Source organism: Rhinopithecus bieti, unplaced genomic scaffold, assembly GCF_001698545.2.
Source record: "Rhinopithecus bieti isolate Rb0 unplaced genomic scaffold, ASM169854v2 scaffold_5626, whole genome shotgun sequence".
Lineage (NCBI taxonomy): Eukaryota > Metazoa > Chordata > Mammalia > Primates > Cercopithecidae > Rhinopithecus > Rhinopithecus bieti.
In genome coordinates, this window is record NW_016805666.1 from 8,753,709 (window position 1) to 8,771,890 (window position 18,182).

General features: G+C 53.1%; 1 protein-coding gene and 1 long non-coding RNA gene across 6 annotated transcripts in view; one reads left to right on the plus strand and one right to left on the minus strand.

The window, feature by feature from the left end:
- The window catches only part of LOC108530513 (uncharacterized), a 42,953-nt gene that overhangs the window by 16,049 nt on the left and 8,722 nt on the right, over positions 1–18,182 (plus strand). For 2 of the 3 annotated variants that reach the window (XR_001885862.1, XR_001885864.1), the window contains exon 2: positions 13,179–13,275. This is a non-coding gene — a long non-coding RNA (uncharacterized LOC108530513). Of the gene's footprint in view, positions 1–10,694; positions 12,416–13,178; positions 13,276–18,182 lie in introns of all 3 variants that reach the window. The other variant, XR_001885863.1, reaches the window with a different exon arrangement.
- Positions 13,274–18,182, minus strand: part of XXYLT1 (xyloside xylosyltransferase 1) — a 198,459-nt gene continuing 193,550 nt past the window's right edge. For all 3 annotated transcript variants that reach the window (XM_017873480.1, XM_017873481.1, XM_017873482.1), the window contains one exon: positions 13,274–14,191. In XM_017873480.1, coding sequence (XP_017728969.1) covers positions 13,795–14,191 — 397 coding nt within the window. In that variant the 3' untranslated portion in view covers positions 13,274–13,794. The remainder of the gene's footprint in view (positions 14,192–18,182) is intronic.

Genomic DNA, 18,182 nt, shown 5'->3' on the forward strand with positions numbered 1-18,182 from the left:
TGCTTCTTAGACAGATTTTCAATGCCCCCCGGCCCCTCCCCTGTTTCCAGTCCCCATTTCCCAGGCCTCATTCCCACTCTTCCCAGCTTGTGCCTCCCACTCCCCTTCCTTCCCGGCTTCTGTAAGGTGACTCAGCTTCCTTTCTGTGGGCACGCTGTGCCTTGCAGGCACCTACATGGGGGCTTTCTCCTCTTTGCCAAGTCATTCCTCATTCCTCTGTCTATCTCCTGTCTTCACCTATTGTGATTTGGGGTCATAAACATCTTCCCATTTCATCAGACTGGAGTTTTATGTTAGGGTTTTTTTCCTCTTTTATTTTGGGGGTGATTTTCAAGAGAGTGGAAGGCAATGTGTCCCTCACGTAATCATCTTGAAACCATACAACTGACACCCAGATACATCTGTATAGCCCATAACCAACCCCTCTCCTGGACCCTCCCCTGAATGCCAGCAGCCTGTTTGAGGTCTGTATTTTGTTGTTGAATAGACACCTCAAGTTTGTCACCAACAGGACACTTGGTTTCTTCCCTTTCACCCCAAATGGCTTCTGTCCACGTCTTCTCTATCTCAATAAAAGCATTCCCCAAATTCCTCAAGCCACAACCACTGGCGGAAGTTTGGACTCCCCTCTTTTGCTCATCCCCGGCCCGCCTACAGCCCTATCCCTCAACAAGGCCTGGATGCCCCCACTTCATACACTTCCTGCTTCTTCATTTTGTCCACCTCAATCAGTCACCAACCCAAGCCTCCATCACCTTTTGCTTAAACTATTTTATCACTCCCTCCCTGGGCTTTCTGCTGACACTCTTGCCCCCTCCAGCCTACTCTGTACAATGACCACAAATGTCACTTCCCTGCTTCAAACTCTCCAGTGGCTTCCCGGCTTCCCATCACACTTGGAAAAGACCCAACTCCTTCCTGTGGCAATGAGGCCCTCCGTGACCCACCGCCTCTCTCTGACCTCACTTCCTGTGCCTGCTCTCCTCCCTACGCCTGGGCTACCACGGTCTTCTGGCCGTCCCTCCAACAGGTCCAACTGTTTCCTTCCTTGTGCCTTTGTTCTCGCTGTTCCCTCCGCCTGGAATCCTTCCCCTAGACCTCACATGGCTGCCTCCTTCGCTTTTTTTTTTTTTTTTTTTTTTTTTGAGACAGAGTCTTGTTTTGTCACCCAGGCTGGGGTGCAACGGGGCATGATCTCGGCTCACTGAAACCTCCACCTCTTGGTTCAAGTGATTCTCCTGCCTCAGCCTCCCGAGTAGCTGAGATTACAGGCACCCGCCATCATGCACAGCTAATTTTTGTATTTTTAGCAGAGATAGAGTTTTGCCATATTGGCCAGGCTGGTCTTGAACTCCTGACCTCAGTTGATCTGCCCACCTCGGCCTCCCAAAGTGCTGGGATTACAGGCATGAGCCACCGTGCCCGGCCCCCTTCTTCTCACTTTTAAGCTTGCTTACTTATTTGTTATCCGTCTCTTCCCACTAGAAGATAAGCCCCCAAGGTCAGGACCATGTCCGCCTTGATCCCTGCTGTATCTCCAGCACCTAGAACAGTATTGGAGACACAGTGTCATCCAGGAAGAATTAATACTTCCTGAATGATAGAATAGTTGGAAGCCATAATTCTTTTGCGCTAGTGCCAGCTTTACCTGCTTTACTTTTGCAAGCTAGGCAAGTGTAAGTAACTTTACCTGCAAGCCTCAGTTTCCCCTACATGCACAATGGGGATAATAGTTTCTTTCCTTTCTATATGGGGTGGGTGGGCACACGGTTGTAAGGTGAAATGAACCTCGTGAAATGAAAGTGAAGACCCTTCGTAAGTGCCTATTTGTGAACCGCAAGGGCCTGTGGACTCATGAAGGTCAGGAGAGTTGCTTCTGTCTTTACCACTTTCCCCCCAACCCCCACTTACCCCAAGGGAACCTGGGCATGAAAGGAGGACTCCAGGGGAAAGGGCACCTGAAATTAATGGCCTTATTTCAGAGTGAAAGTCCCACTGCCATTTGCACAGCAAGAAGCAGGAGAGTAGCAGCTCTACGGCAGGCAAGCACTCCATGTCCCAGGCACAGGCCCTGGCCGAGCAGCGAGGTGGCCCAGGCTCTGCAACCTGAACCCACGTGGAGCTAGACCATGACCCACGACTCCACGGTTTATGCTGACTCAGAGTCAAGAGGGCTGCAGCGCTTGTTGATGGCATCTTTTTAAAATCATTATTTCAGAGACAAAGTCTTGCTCTGTTACCCAGGCTGGAGTGCAGTGGCACCATCACAGCTCACTACTGCCTCAAAGTCCTGGACTCGAGGGATCCTCCTACCTCCACCTCTTGAGTAGTTGGGGCTACAGGTGCACGCCACCACACCTGGCTAATTTTTTTTTACTTTTTGTAGAGATGGGTATTGCTATCTTGCCCAGGGTGGTCTTGAAATCCTGGGCTCAAGCTATTTTCCCACCTTGGCACCCCAAAGTACTAGGATTACAGGCGTGAGCCACTGCACCCAGCCTCTGTGTGTGTGTGTGTGTGTGTGTGTGTGTGTGTGTGTGTGTGTGTTTAGAAAAAGAAATCACAGCACCTTCTGGCACAGGTCAGTGTTATCTCAGCTGGGTCAGGACAGTTCCTTCAGTATTTAGGTAAGGCCGTCAGTCTTCCTTTTTAAAAATGTTGGCTGCAATTTTAAAAAAAGGATGCTGTGTTTTGCTTCCTAAGGCTCCTTTTATTAATCCCCTTCCCTTCTCAGGGTTTTAGCCCAACCATGAATGTGTGGTTCGATCTGGAAACTGTCCAGCGCACAAATCAAACCAAGAGGGCCCTTCCTGGGTGCCAGCGTTTCCACCAAGCCATGTTTTCGCATCGGCTTCAGGACCGGTGCCGTGGGTGCCCCTACCCCAAGGCACCTCCCACTCTCCCGTGTCTCTGTTTGTCTTTGGGATGCTCAGGGCGGCTTTCTGTGGTGCTTTTTTAGGAAATGGAAATTGCCATGTGGAAAGGGGAAAAGGGAGAATGATGAGTGTGGTGATTTTCGTAAGGCCCCAGTCCTGCCGGGGTTCAGAGGGTCCTCTCCTTCCTGGAAGCAGGCTGAGCCTCTGAAGCTGGGACCTGAACGTGCGCAGGAGCAAAAAGTCACTGCTTCTCAATGGAGTTAGTTGTGGAGACCAGGGGGGAAATGGGCTTAGAAGTCTAGAATCCCAGGACTCTCAGCACACCCAGGTCAGGCCCCCCAAGCCCTCGTCTGTTGCTCAATTTTCATCCCATTTCCTTTCCTCGCGAGCTCGCATGGCCTCTGCTTGCACACCCCCAGGGACACGGCGCTCACTCCTTCTCTAAGCATCTCCTGCCCTGTCTGCCTGCCCTTCAGGACCATCCAGCTGGGCTCTGTGGAGCAGGGGTAATAGAACATTTGAAGGTGTCTCCAATCAGATAAAGGGAATAAATTTTTTTCTTTTGAGATGGAGTCTTGCTCTGTCGCCCAGGCTGGAGTGCAGCAGGATGATCTCGGCTCACTGCAACCTCTGCCTCCTGGGTTCAAGCGATTCTCCGGCCTCAGCCTCCCAAGTAGCTGGGACTATAGGTGCCCACCACCATGCCCAGCTAATTTTTTTTTGTATTTTTAGTAGAGACAGGGTTTCAGTATATTGGCCAGGCTGGTCTTGAACTCCTGACCTCGTGATCCACCTGCCTCGGCTTCCCAAAGTGCTGGGATTACAGGCACAAGCCACTGCACCCGGCCAGATAAAGAGAATTTTATGGCAAAATAATTGCTGTAGAGACTGTCATGTCCCAGGAATCTATTAAGCTGGAGAAGAGGACAAATGTGAACACAGGATATTAATTCAGTAGGGGCACAGAGGGGCCTCTCCTGCCAGGAGTGTTCATTTCTGAGCCTCCACCCCTCAGTCTGCCCTGATGCCAAGTCCTCCCAAGTGCCTGGCACTCTCCCGTACTTTCCCCGTGTGGCCCCCTCTGGAATCCTGGGGGCTGGGCAGCCCTGGGCCTGTCTCCACTCACTCTGCCCTCCTGTCCCCTGAATCTGTCGCTTCCACTTCTCTCCTGTACTGAGGAAGGTGATGATTTTCAGTTATTGCCAGGCAAGTAGCAGAGAGTTAATGAGGGCCCACCCTGTGCCTGGCAGTGGAGTGAGTGGAGTCAGGTGCAGGGAGCACGAAGATGCCAGAGCTCCTGCCTCCCCGGGGTGCAGAGACCAGAGGCGCAGTGGGATGCAAGAGGGGGTGGGAGCATGGTGCTGCCTGTGCAGCTAGAGGTGCAACCCGTTCAAACGCCAGCCCCTGGGACCCGCATCAGCCTCTTGTGGCATCCAACGACATGGAGTCCAGCAAAGTGAAATTTAAAACATCCATCTGTATCTGTGTGCCTTGGAAAAGAGCGAGGGTCCTATTCATAACCTCGGTCACAAGCGCGAGGGTCCTCTTCGTACCCCCGGTCACAAGCGCGAGGGTCCCATTTATAACCCCGGTCACAAGCGTGAGGGTCCTCTTCGTACTCCCTGGTCGCAAGCGCGAGGGTCCTCTTCGTACCCCCGGTCACAAGCGCGAGGGTCCCATTTATAACCCCGGTCACAAGCGCGAGGGTCCTCTTCGTACTCCCCGGTCGCAAGCGCGAGGGTCCTCTTCGTACCCCCGGTCACAAGCGTCACCATCTCTGGAACTCTCAGCCTCTCACTCAGGACTCCTTCTGTGAAACAGGCCCTAAGCACCTTTCTGCCCTCCCCGTCATCCAGCCGCGCAGCCTCCTGTCAAAAGGGCCCTGGACTGCTGCTTCCTTCCGCAGGCCACGCCGGAAAACACAGGCTGCTCCTAGACAGAGGCCCTGGCATCTGTCCCCGGCCCCCGCCTCCTTCACCCAGCTGGGGACCCGCAGCTCCTTGCTCAGAATGACAGCTTTTTCTTACAAGAAGCCCTGAACAAGAAAAATTGTCCACCAACTTGCAGAGGGAGGCTCAGAGGGAGCTGAGGGGCAGGGAGGCTTCCTCTCCCTGGAGCTCAGTCCTCACAGAGGAGCAGAGGCGGAAGGAAGAAAAGGTGAGGAGCAGGGCAGGTGCTCCAGCAGAGCCACGGGAGGCTCTGGGCACAGGCACAGAGCCTGGGCCATCCCTTCCTTCATCCCCACGGGTCATAGGCTGGAAAGACAGACTCAAAGTTAGCTCTTCCCACGACGGCTTGTTCCCACAGACCTGAGTCCGGAGGCGCCGTCTGCACTTCGTGCAATCCCCACTTTCTTGTCTTTTGGTACCAAGAGATTCCAACCAAAGGCTTCAATCCCCTGGCAGGTCTAAAAGCCTGAGTCATGGGCCAGGAGCCCCAACCTGAGAAGGCCCCGTCCTGTCTCACCCAAACTGTGCCGGGACCCCTCCCCTTTTCCACGCGGGACGACTCCCTAGAACGTGAGGATACTCACTTTGCTTTTAAAGCTTTATCTCCACCTAGGCCTTGAAGTATATACTCTGGCACAACCCCTTTCTGCTACAAAGGAGGCAAGTGAGGGCTAGAGATGGGACTAACTTGTCTGGGTCACACAGCAAGTCTGTGACAGGGCAAGGATAATAATCCTGGGGGCAGAGTCTACCCAGAGCCTGGATGGAACAGAGCTCATATCTCCTCTCTAGGGTTCAGGTCATAGCCTCATTCCCAGAAAAGGGTAGCTGCCTGTGTAGAGTTGGGACTCTAGCATGTGCCACAGAGAGGCTGAGAGGCCAAGTATGTTCCTAAAGGCCACACAGCTGGGCTTTCTCACCTGGGGCACGCATCACGAACTCTAGGAGGCATCCCTCACCCTCAGTGTGGATCCGTGGGGACTCCTCTCTGGGCACCTACCCGCAGCGGTGAGACAGACTCACTGCATGGGAAGTTCTGTCAGGATGAGGACTGATTTGCCCTCTTCACCACTGTGACCTAGAATCTAGCCCATGCAGGGACTTGGTCAGCCGAGATTGTGCCACTGCACTCCAGCCTGGGTGACAGAGCAAGACTCTGTCTCAAAAAAACAAAACAAACAAAAAAAACCTACAACAGGTGCAAATGAACAGAGTCACAGATACTAACTTGTGTCCCCTCCTGAAAGCCCATATTCTTTTCATGGAGTTCTTCTGACTGTCCCCTGCACACGATAACCAATGGCCTCACCCCGATGGAGGCCCACCACTTTAGCACCAGCCCTGGTAAGGGGAAAAGGTGCTGCCTCTGGGTCTGCAGGGCTCTTCACCTTTGGAGAGCTCCTCACCTGTCTGGAAGGTGGCTGAGGTCCTGCCTCCTGCTGCCGAGCTGCAGCCCTACAGCCTGTCGGTGTACCCAGGGCCACTCACAGATCCCCTGTAGGCCACTGGGCCCTGCCAGGATCCATGCATGGAGGGAAGGGATGGAAGAATAGGGTCTGGTCTTATTCCCTACAAACAGTAGGTGACCCTCCCTGGTGTTGCCATTGGGACCGGCTAGCACCACTGGGGCACGCTGGACTGGGACAGTCTGGGCAGTGTCACCACAGAGAGGTGGCCGGCCTGCGCTCTCACCCAGGGAAGGGCGCCAGGGAGTCTGGAAGAGGGCAGAGCGGAGGCAGGACATGGCCAGAGCTGAAAGCCTTTGAGGAGAAAGAACCAAGAGTAGACTAGAGGGCAGCCAGGGCGGGAGCTGCAGGAGGGCGTGCTGTGGGCCGTCGGGGTGCAGGGGCAGGGCTCCGGGAGGGGCGCTGCTGTGCCATCAGACCCTGCTTCAGGATGGAGGTCTTGTTCCCCCACAAGTGTTGGACGCTGATGGCAGGGAGCAGAGTCCCCAGGAGTGACCCTGGCTGAAGAGAGCTGCCTTGCCCAAGGCGATGCCCTTATCTGGGGTAGCCCATGCCCAGTGGTGGGACAGGTGAGGGTTGAAGGCCCCAGTGCTGGGCGTCAACCCAGGGCTTCTGTGCAAGGCCACCCTGGCTCTGGAGCTCTGCGTGGGACTGGCTGAGGCCTTTGTCGTGACCGCCTCGGAGCTCAACATCTCCCTGCCCAATCCTGTTCCCTCCCCTCCCACAGAGCACTGCCCAGGAAGCCTCCTGCTCGTGAATCTCCATCTCCCGGTCTGTGTCCTAGGAACAGCAGAAACCCAGCAGGGAGAGGCAGCAGTGGTGTGGGACTGTAGTACAAGGGGTCTGGGTGCCAGGGAGACAGGGGGAGCCCCCGCTGGGGAGTTTCAAGGCCTGTGGGGCAGGCGGATCCTGGGGCCCCTGGGGAAGGAGGCTGAGCTGGGGAAAGAGGCTGGAAGGGGAGAGGCTGCCGTGGCTTCTTGGTTTGGAGAGAAGGTGAATTTTCCTAAAAGGAGGGACAGGGTGAGATGGATCTAAGCTTACCCTGAAGCCGCCTGCCCATGACCATAACCAGGCACTTAGAGTTTTCAGTGCGTGTGCCCACCTGGCCTTGGAAGATTACAGCTGGTCGTGTCGCTCTCTGTCGCTCAGACAGAAGAGGATTATGCGCCTCCCTGACAACATGCCTTGCGAGCACAGAAATTCACAAACACCCAGCAGGCACTCTCAGCCCCTGGGCCTGTGCCTGTGTCAAGCCATTCTGGGCCTTGGAAAGTGCCAGGGCCGGGCTGGGTAGGCAGAAGAACTTCCTGGTTTTGCCTGAGGTGAGGGAGAGGGGCTTTTCCTGAGAGAAGGTGGCGATGCCCAGTGACGGGATGGGTGAGGGTTGAAGGCCCCACTCCTGGCCTTCACCCCACGGCCACCCTAGCTCTGGGGTTCTGTGTGAGATTGGTTGAGGCTTAATGGACGAACACCTGGCTCCATCCATGAGACAGCTCTAGTGTGGCGTCGGATGGCCATGGCACTCCCCTGGCAGGACTTCAGCACACCACAGGGCTCTGAGGAAGCTCAGCCATGGCTGTGTCTGCCCTGGCAGCTCCCTGTGGCCCTGGGTCAGGCTGGGGTGTGAGGGAGGGAGGTATGTCTAGGGACTCAAAAGTTCTTTGCTATGAGTTATCTCACCTGCTACTCACAGCAGTCCTGGCAAGGCAGCCAGATCAGGAGCTGGTTAAATTCCCCCCTACTCATAGAGGTGCGCCCGCTGGCCACAGTCATGCAGTGAGGACAGGCCAGAAGCCAGGGCCCCTGCCTCCCTGTCCAGCCTCCTTCCACAGCGGCGTATGCCACTCATGCGGAGGCAGCTCTGACGCGGGCCACACGCGCTGGAGGACTCCAGTGTATCTCAGATCACAACGTGTCAATGCAAAGAGACACGTGAACAAGAGCACCGTGGTGGAGAGAAAGTGGGGCTCATGCCGGTGACCGCAGGGGTGGGGGCCAGGTCTCGGGGGAGTAGCTTGCACCACTTAGTCAAAAATGAAGTATCTGCATAGCTTATGATCTGGAGGTTTTGTTCCTGGATATGCAACACGAATTCTCATCAGGTCTGTAAGGAACAAGGACAGGGATGCTCACGCAGTTACTGGGGTGGGCGTGTGGTCCCAGGCTCCACAGGTATCCATCAGTGCACAGTGAGCCCATTAGAATGGTTGGCTGCTTGGGGGATGGGAGAGGACTGTGGGAATAAAAGGGAATGAAAAATGAAGCGAGAGGCCCCTACAGAAAACAGTGGCGAGCGTGGGTCCTGAAGTGAGGGGGAACGTTGTCTTGCTCCACAAGGCGGCTGGGAAGGTCCGCAGGCTCCATGCTCACGTGGTCCCGCACAGGCCTGAGCGGCAGCGGGCAGGCGGCTGAGGTGTCAGCTGGAGCAAAGCCCTACATTTCAGGAAGGGAGGCTGGAGACGAGGGCAGCCGGCTTTGGAGATGTGCAAAGGCCCCTCCTGCTCGGAGGCTCCACGGATGAGTGGCCTTCAGCGAGCCTGCTGAGTGTGTCTGCGTGGTGGGACACCTCTTCCCCCTCAGAATGGGGGTGCCCGTGGAGATGCTCTGAGCTGAGCCAGCCTCAATTAAACCGGCCTTCCCTTCATTCTAGAAGGTGTTTTGTTCTTTGCAAGCTCCTTGGGGAGTGGCTGGCTGGTCCGGTCAACATGCCCTGCAGGGCAGCTCAACCTTGTCTCCCAGGCTGAAGACTGGGCACTTCCCAAGGTGAGATCGGTGGGGCATGGGACTTTCTGCTGGGAGGACCCTTTGGAAGGTGGTCACATAGCTGAACGGAACAAGATGTTAGCGGGCATAGCTGTCAATGGATCATAAGCAGAGGCGAGGGCTTCTGGGGCACAGCTGATTCTCTCTGGATTTTAAATGCGCCTCCAGAGTTGGTCTGCATCCCTCACTGTGCCTATGGAGAATGCCGAGGAGGGAAGTGTGTCACATGTATTTTGAGAGAGTTTTAGTCTGCATGGTCATGTCATGAATCCTAAGTGGGTGAATGATGAGTTGAGGTCTGGCAGTTTCACATCTGATCTGGACTCTTCTGTACCCACCTGTGAACCCCAATGGATGCATTTGAAACATGTGTTTCCCCAAACGGCTGGGGGCAGGGATACTGCCCGGGGATCTGGTTCAATCCCTTAGCTCCTTGTTTTTACAGATGAAGAAACTGAGGCCCAGAAAAGGTTTATCCGAGCACTCGTGACAGGTTAGCTTTGAGCTGAGGCAGCCCTGCCCCCAGCAAGTTACCTGGACTCCTGACAGGTTCACTATGAGCTGAGGTAGCCCCCGACCTACTGGCTTCTGCAGAGCAGTGCAGCTAAAATTGGACAGCTTACAATTATACATCTGTTCATCCATGGGGTTACGGAGATGCTACCAACTCATTTCATGAGCTCCACAATGGCTGTAATTTATTATTTAAAAAGGATATTCTAAGTAATAATGGTTCGAATTCCCTTACATCTGTATCATTTCACAGCTTACCAAGCCCTTACACATCTTTTCCTCCTTCCGCACTCCTTTAAGGAGCTCTTACCAGTGTCTAGAACTAGGGAAAGAGGTGGCCTTGCCTGTCCAAGATAGCCAGGTAGTGAGGGCAGGATGTGGACTCAAAGCCAGGCCTCTGTCTCCGGTGTGAGGCTGTCTCCACTACACCACCTGCTTGCTTGGAAATTTCTGCTCCCTGCCAACCTCCAGATTTAGCCCAGCCCCTGGGCCTCCCATATTAAGACCAGCCAGAAAGTGTTAAAATTAGCAGAGGTTTGGCCTCTAGTCAAAGCAGGTGCCAAGTCACAGCTGCACTTACTACCTTAACCTACAAACTCCTGGTGTGCTCTAGGCTGGGGCTGTGAACCAACGTGTCAGGCTTTGACTTGATGAAATGCTGCTGAAGGAGAGGCTGCAGTCTGTTTGGTTTGACATACATAGAAGAACAAGTCTCTTCAACTAGCCTGCGCCATCAACATTTGTAAGGTGGACTTTGTGTATATACAGAAGATGACAGTATCTGAGAAATGAAAGCAGGGTCTGGAGCTGCTATTATTAGATCGCTTTTATTTGGAGAACTGGGGCATCCACAGGGAAAGCTGAATACCCAGAGCCAACTCAGCCTGGATAATGTGCTCTTATGGGTGACATCAGCCCTGGCCAGCTAGGAGCTGTAAGCTGGCCAGGCTGACACTTACCTGCAACTGGGGAGAAGGGGTGTAGCTAAAAACGTGTAGCATTTATTATCTTATTATAAAAGTAATATTCAATGTGGAAAATACAGAAATATAGATGAAAATAAAAAGCACCTTAATCCTAGTGCCCAGAAATGTTATCTTTTCAGATTTCTGTTCTCATACGTACAGGCATATTCCCGAGAGTGGGTTTCCATGAAGCAGGTTAAGCACAGCACAAGGCACTATGCTTGCAAGGCAGTGACTGTAACAGGACCCCAGTCAGGAGCCGGCACTCCACGACTTGTCAAGCACGGCAATGGTGAGGCACAGCAAGCCCTGGCTGCTCTGTTGGCGGGCTGGGGTGCCTGTGGAGTGACAGTCTGTTGTGCACTGTAGGGTTGAAGATCAAGGCCACTGGTGATGAGGGAAGCTCCTGAGAGGTGAACTCAGAAGCAAAGGAAGGCTGTTGTTTGGCTTTTGCCCATTCTGACCAAGCAGCTTACTGTTTTTTTCTTGCAATAACAAAATACACACATAGCTATAGAAACAGTTTAATCATAACAATGATCGCAGGAAAAATATCTTTATTATTGCGAGTCTAAAATTCTTTAACCTTTAGCTCACTTTTTTCCCATTGAAATAACTGTTTTTTTAATGTGGTGTTTGAAACACCTGTTTTTAGAAGTTGAAATATAGCAGAATAGACTCTCTTTTTATACATATGTGTGTGTAGGTATACATCTATACATACATATATGTGTGTACATTGATATACATACACATTTATATATGTAATTTAAAAAAATTAAGATCGTATTAAACATATAATCTTACATTTTGCATTCTTTATTTAATAGCACATTATAAGCATTTCCTGAGGCATTACATATTCTTCAAATAATGCCTAAACTATTCCATTATATGGATGAAGCATACATTTTTCATCTACTTCCCTATTCCACTTTTTTTTTTTAAAGACAGTCTTGCTCTGTTGCCCAGGTTGGAGTGTAGTGGTTTGATCTCAGCCCACTGCAGCCTCTGCCTCCTGGGTTCAAGTGATCCTCCCAGCTCAGCCTCCTGAGTAGCTGGGTGTGCACCACCATGCCCAGCTAATTTTTGTATCTTTGTAGAGACAGGGTTTTGCCATGTTGCCCAGGCTGGTCTTAAACTCCTGGGCTCAAGAGATCTGCTGGCCTCAGGTCCACAACGTGCCGGGATTACATGTGTGAGCCGCCGCGCCCGGCCCCTCTTCCACATTTTAAGTTGCTTCCAGTGTTCTTCTACTATAAAAAATGTTGTGATAAACATATAGTATATGACTCTGTCCACATGTCTCACATTTTCTTACAATTGGCTTTAGACATAATGACCTTCATGAAGTTTTCATGAAAATTATCAATAGCGTAATAGAGCCCCCAATACAATGGCTGGTGTGCGGCAGGCATTCAATAATCGTTAGCTATAAATAGGAAATCAAGTAGGTGAGAGAACAGACCAATTCTGTCCTAGCAGAGGGCTGGGAGAGAAATCTGCTCTACCTCTTCAGGGAAGGATGTAACTGGGCAGTCTGGGGTAAGAGGGATGAGAAGACATAGGGATGCTTTTGCTCCCAGGTGCAGGTGGACCTGCCAATACCTAGAAGGAAATGATTCTTTGGTTTGAAGCGAACATGCCAATAGTACACTCTCTGATGCCCTCTCAGATGTGCCCTCTCCTTGGTCCTCAGGGATCTCCTGTACGCACTCACCTTCATCACAGGAGGTGGGGGAGCTGAACGGTACTGATTACACACTTGATTCAGAGCCTACCTGCAGCTGAAAACTGTGATCAGAGAACAAACAACATGAATCACCATGTTCTCAAAGATTATTTATTAGCTATCCTCACTCATGGGAAAAAGATAGAAAAAGGTAAATGAAATTGAAACAACACAAGATGAAAATTCCACAGCATTTCTCCAAGGACCTCAGCTGGATGACACAAATGGACCCCTGGGGCTTTCCCGTCTGCAGCCCACTTACAGGAGGACCCATCAGAAGAAACGAGGCTTTAATTTCTGTTAAGGTCTATGGTCTAACGTGGTATGATGGGGATTTTTTAAACAAATAAACTAGAATCCTTACTAGCCCACGAGTGACATCTCTTCCAAGCCCACATGGTCACACTTGTGAACTGCTGGGTTCCTTTTCGTTTTTTGCTTTTTTGAGATGGACGTCTCACTCTGTCGTCCAGGCTGGAGTGCAATGGTGTGATTACAGATCCATGCAGTGAACTTCTGGACTCAACCCACCCTCCCACTTCAGCCTCCCACCAAACCTGGCTAATTTTTAAAATTCTTGGTAGTGATGGGGGCCTCACTGTGTTTCCCAGGCTGATCTCGACCTCCGCGGCTCACACGATCCTCCCACCTCAGTCTCCCAAAGTGTTGGGATTACAGGCTTGACCCCTGTGCCCGGCCTGGGCTCCTTTTTGGAATGAGTCTTCCTGGTCCAGACAGTCTCCTGCATGTCCTTGTGGTGGTCAATCTCTGTTCTTTGAGGAGAATTTGCTTTCTGAGTAGAGTCTGGTCACCTGGAGCTGGTTTGGTTAAATAAAGGATAATGGGGTTCTGGGATGTAGCTGGGAGATAAACGCCGTGAGTGCTCTAATAACGAGCTAAGTTTTCTTATGCAGGCCCCAGTGGGTCCTCAAGTCCTTCCCCAAAGAGGCGATCCTGAAACGTACACCAAGTGACGTGGTCGTCAGGAGAATACATGCGCAGCCTCCCAGGGTGAGTATGCGCTGGGCTGGCGTTCGTTTGGAAGCTTAGATACTGGGCTGGTCATTGAAACCCTGGCTTACCTGACCCGTTTGGGGCTCGATGGGTGCTAGAGCAGTACTGTTTGTACTTTCTCGAAAAATGGAAGCCCATCAATTTAAATTAAATTTATATTGGTCCAAAAGAGGCCAGGTCTTAAAGGATTTCCATTCCTTAGAGATGGACAGCAAGGGGGCCCCTTCTCCCATTCCTTCTCTTCAAGCGCTTGCTTCCTAGCCCACCGGAAGATGCCCACGGGTGTCCTTCATGTCACCTGCTCCCTGAAGGAACAAGGCCCCAAGCACCAGCAGTGCACAGGCCAGTCCTCAGCGGGTGGCCTTAGCACAGTGACCTCCCCGGCAGGAGGTCTCAGCACCTTAATCACAGGACGTCCCTGCAGTGTCTCTAGCGGGTCAGACACTGCTCTCTGGTCTGTCCGGAGCCCTGTCCTTCCCCCAGATCTGGAGGCCCCGGGCCAAGGCGGGGGTGCGCCTAGTCCTCCGGGATGGCAGTGTTGCAGTTCCCGTGGTAGATCTTGACGTGGCCTTCACACCGGAAATAGGCCTCGAAGACGTCCCTGTAGCCATGGTCCCTCCACCAGGTGCACAGCTGCCGGTTCCAGGTACAGTCCAGCACATGGAAGAGCCTGGGGTGCTCCATGCCAATCATGGTGAAGAAGTCCTGGTCCCCGAGGTGGCCGCGGAAGTGGTACTTGTCGGCCAGCTGCTGCACCTGCGCCGGCTCCAGCAGGCGGCTGTAGAGCGGGGACTGGCGCATGGCCTCCAGGTTCAGCAGCATCACCCCGCTGTTGAAGCCCGGCAGCCCCTCGGGGGGTGGGCCCCCAACCCTGGTCTGGGGGTTCTCGTGGCGGAACTGCCAGAACATGTGCCTACGGACAGAGAGGACAGAGTTAGCCCGGTGTGCAGGGGAACCAGCCTGCCCTGGGTCTTCACAGCCAGCCTGCATGCAAACACTGCAACGTTCTGGGGTGCAGGATCCGCATCACTACACCAGCAAGTGGCAGAGCTGGGACCTGAACCCAGGGCTCTGGACCCCAAGCCCCAGATTCTTTCTACCATCCTCTGCTACGTTCTCACCACAGCCAACATTGGTATTGACTGAGGATGTACCAGGCGCCATACTAGACCGGCTTACTTACTCCCCACACAACCCCAAGGGATGGATGCTCTGAGATGATACATCATGTCACAGCCAAGAAAACCGACGCACAGAGAGGTCAAGGTATTTGCCCAAAGTCACACACCTAGTAAGCAGCAGACGCAGGGACTGAACCCAGACAATCTGGCTCCAAAGTCCACATTCTTAAGATAGCAGCAATCTAAGGTAGAACTTTCCACCCCCTTGTCTTCATCTGTGATCTTGAAAAGGAGAAGAGAGAAGCAGGGGACGCAATCCTGAATAGACATCTAGTCAAGACGCAGGCAGCTGAACCCGGACTGCAACCGAACTGTTTTCTGCTTTACAACAAGGCTCATTCACTGAGCCCCAAGCCTGGCACTTCAGAAAGGCTGGGCAGGAGGTGGGGAGGCCTGTGACAGCCCAGGGCACACCCTGGGTTAGGCTGAAAGACAGCTGGAGAAGAGCCAAGTAGGATGATGTCTACTTTAGAAGCAATGTCACTTCCATTTCAATTCTCCTCTCAGCAGATTTAGAAACCAATCTAGGTTCACCGTGCAGGGAGTGTTAGCCTCTTCTAGGTCCTCTACCCCAATGCTTCCATCTGCAGGAGAGAGGAAAGGTGCCTAGACACCTCCCTGTGAGTGCCAGGGTTAAAGCACTGCCCTGTCCTCCAGCCTCCTTAATATCAAAGCCTTGTGTGTGCTGCAAGGGGTGTGCAGACATGAGGGGAGAGGCATCAAGCCCACACCCACAGAGAAGGGGCCACAGCAATCGTGCCTGTGACCTGGAGGAAGGAGGAACATCGGGAGGCCCACCGTGGCAGGGACAGGCGTGGGAGTGGGTCCTCACGGGGGGGAACACATCATGGCAGAACCAACTCTGCCTCCCAGCCTGGAGAAGCTGCCCCACCGGTCCCCCACAGAGAGATTTCCCCACCCAATCCCAGGAGAGGATTCGCGTGATGAAGCAGAAGGCACAGGGGAATAAAACCAGAGCCCCTGCCCATGGCCCTGAGGGGTCACTTCTCAGCACCAGCACATTGCTCCGTGTCTGGGAACAGAGGGACCTTCCTCGAGGTCTCACATATCACAGAGATGCCGAGAGTTTGATCCTGGCGAGGCAGAAACGTTCCCTTTGGACATTCTCACGGGAATCCACAGGTTCACTGCTTGTGTTTTGCTGTGACTGGCCTGTGAGTGGAACGGAGCTCTGGTGCCTGCCTGGTGATAACAGCCTTGGCAAAAATAAGCTTCTCAAGGAAAGTGAGATGCTGTCGTCTTGCCACAAAAGCCTGCAGTGATGGGGTCACACGGGGTTGGGATGCGGTGTGGCAGCTGCGTGTTTACTTTTCCCTATTTCTTCCCAGTGGTTCATTTCAGGACCAGATTATAAACCAGCTGAAATTCTACCAGGCAGACCAGGGCACCACGACATCCCAGAGGAGGGACCCTGTGACTAGGGGCAGCAGGTGCTTTACCACCAAGGAGCTCAATTTACCCTTCGAGGGCTGGGAACAGAAGCGTTTACCAAGGTGGAGCAGAGACCAAAGGGAGGGAGGGCACGAGAGGCAGAGCCTGTGCCCGTCGAGGTCCTGGACAACCTCGTGCTCCAAGGAGCCCACGCATCCATCTTGACTGTCCTCGTCTCCTCTCTTACTCCCCAGAGGACCCAGGAGGGAGAAGACTCCCCCCGCTAGGGGTGCGGCCCGTGCAGCCGCTTGTGTCCACAGCACCTCAAAGGGCACCAGCACAGCAGGGCCCCAGGAAAGATCACGGGACTGATGAGGAACGATGGAAAGGCTGGTGTGGGGTGAACCGTGCAGCTACGGATGGCGGGTGGAAGCAGAGGGGGCAGGACACTGAGGACACGATGCTGCCACTGCTGCACCTGCAGTTTCACTGAGCCCTCAACCTCCCTGCCAGATCTACTGTTGAGTGAGGAGCAGGAACCCCGGAGAGGCTGCTCAGATGTCTTAAATGGTTTCTACTCCCTAGCAAGTGGGGAGCAAAGAGGCCGCCCACAGCCCCAGGCATCCTTACCAACCTCAGCAGGAAGGCTCCCAAATCTTCCATGTCTGCAGCAAGGAGGAGCAAACAGTCAGCTAGCACTGAGCTCGCTCGGCTCAGGAGATGGGGGCTGGAGGCAGAGAGGAAGATGGAATATGCCTCCAGGAGAAGGCCACAGCACAAATGGCTCTTTGGGGACAATGCCCAGCACCACCACTCAATCAGGATAAAGAGGTATTTGATGATAAGGAGACAGAAAGGACTGGTCTGGGCATCAGCCTGAGAAGCAAAGGAGGGACAGGAAATTGGGCGTGCAAGCTGCCCCGTGTGTGTGCTGGAGCAGAAACACAGCCTGAAAAGGAACAATGATGTCTCCACCCAAAGTGATGTTCAGGGCGTCCTTGTTCAAGGCGTCCCTACCATCCCCAAATGAACCCAGACAGACAGAGCAGTCACCTGGGGGAACGGCGGGTTTCTCTGGCCTCTGTGTCCGCTGGTTCTCGTAGAGGAATCCCATCAGCCTTAGGGCAGAAGGAGTGATATGGGGTGTGGACAGTATCAGAGCTCGTGCAAGGAACTTCTATCCCACGGCAAAATGGCCTAAACACGCAGTACCGCCAATGCCCCCAACGCAACAACACGGCGTGGGTCACAAAGCCCTCTCACACTCTCCCCCTTGGCTCCCTCTCCCTGGCGGCCCAGGGACATTACTGTCTGCATTTTTGCAGAACGGGAACGCAGGTCCTCAGTTTGTCGCAGGCAGGGCTTCTGCTCTCTGAGGTCCCTTTGATCTGCCTGCCTCGGATTCCACGAGCTAGGGTTCCAGGGAGGTGCACTTGGATTTCAATCTTAGTTCTGAATTTGGGTGGCACAGGCCAAGGCCAGGGCATGGGGGACAGGGTGACTGGGTGACGCGGCTGCTGCTGGCATGTTAGGAACTTGGGGCTCAGACCTGAGGCCTCTTCGAGGCAGGGCACTGAGTGTCCCAGACCCTGCCCTTCTTCACAGGGGCCTGAGGCTGACGACGTATATTCAGAGGAAACCTTTGTATAAATGCAGGTATTTGGTTCTGAGTCCTGGAGCATCCAGAAGTTTCTCTGACTAACCTCCCCGTGCCCACAACCCAGGCATTTTGCTCTAACTGTCTGGTTGGTCTAATTGTCTAACTGCTTGGCCTGTGGAGAGTCTTGTTTCCATCTTCCATAGTTGCCTGGAGACCCACGGTCGAGGGGATAAGCCTTTTTCGCCCCTTTAGAAATAATTTCAACTGGAAAACAAGCCCCCACGCAGACAGTCCCTGGTAAAATCCACCGAGGCAGGTGGATCACCTGAGGTCAGGAGTCTTTCTAGAAGTCAAGGAGGCCCATTGGGAAAATAAAAATTAAGAACCTTTAAGAACATCCTTCCAGTCACAAATGTATTTTCTAAATTTTTAATATTGAATGTAACTTAATAATCATAAAAAGTATTAAAAGCTAGTGAACTAGCTTTCATGAAGAAAACCCATCTTTATGGAAAAGGGTTTCTGAAGTCATTTGGAAAAGCAAAGTTACTTCCTCGCTTCAAGTCTTTCCCTGATGAACATAACCAAGGCTGCTCTGCTAAAGGGCTTTCAAGAGACCCTGGCTGGAGAATCTAAGGCTCGTCCTCCCCCGTGAAGGACACACGTGGCCATCCACACTCCCACCTCCTCCTCCTGCCACTCCAAACCACAGGCCCTTTTGCCTCCGACTC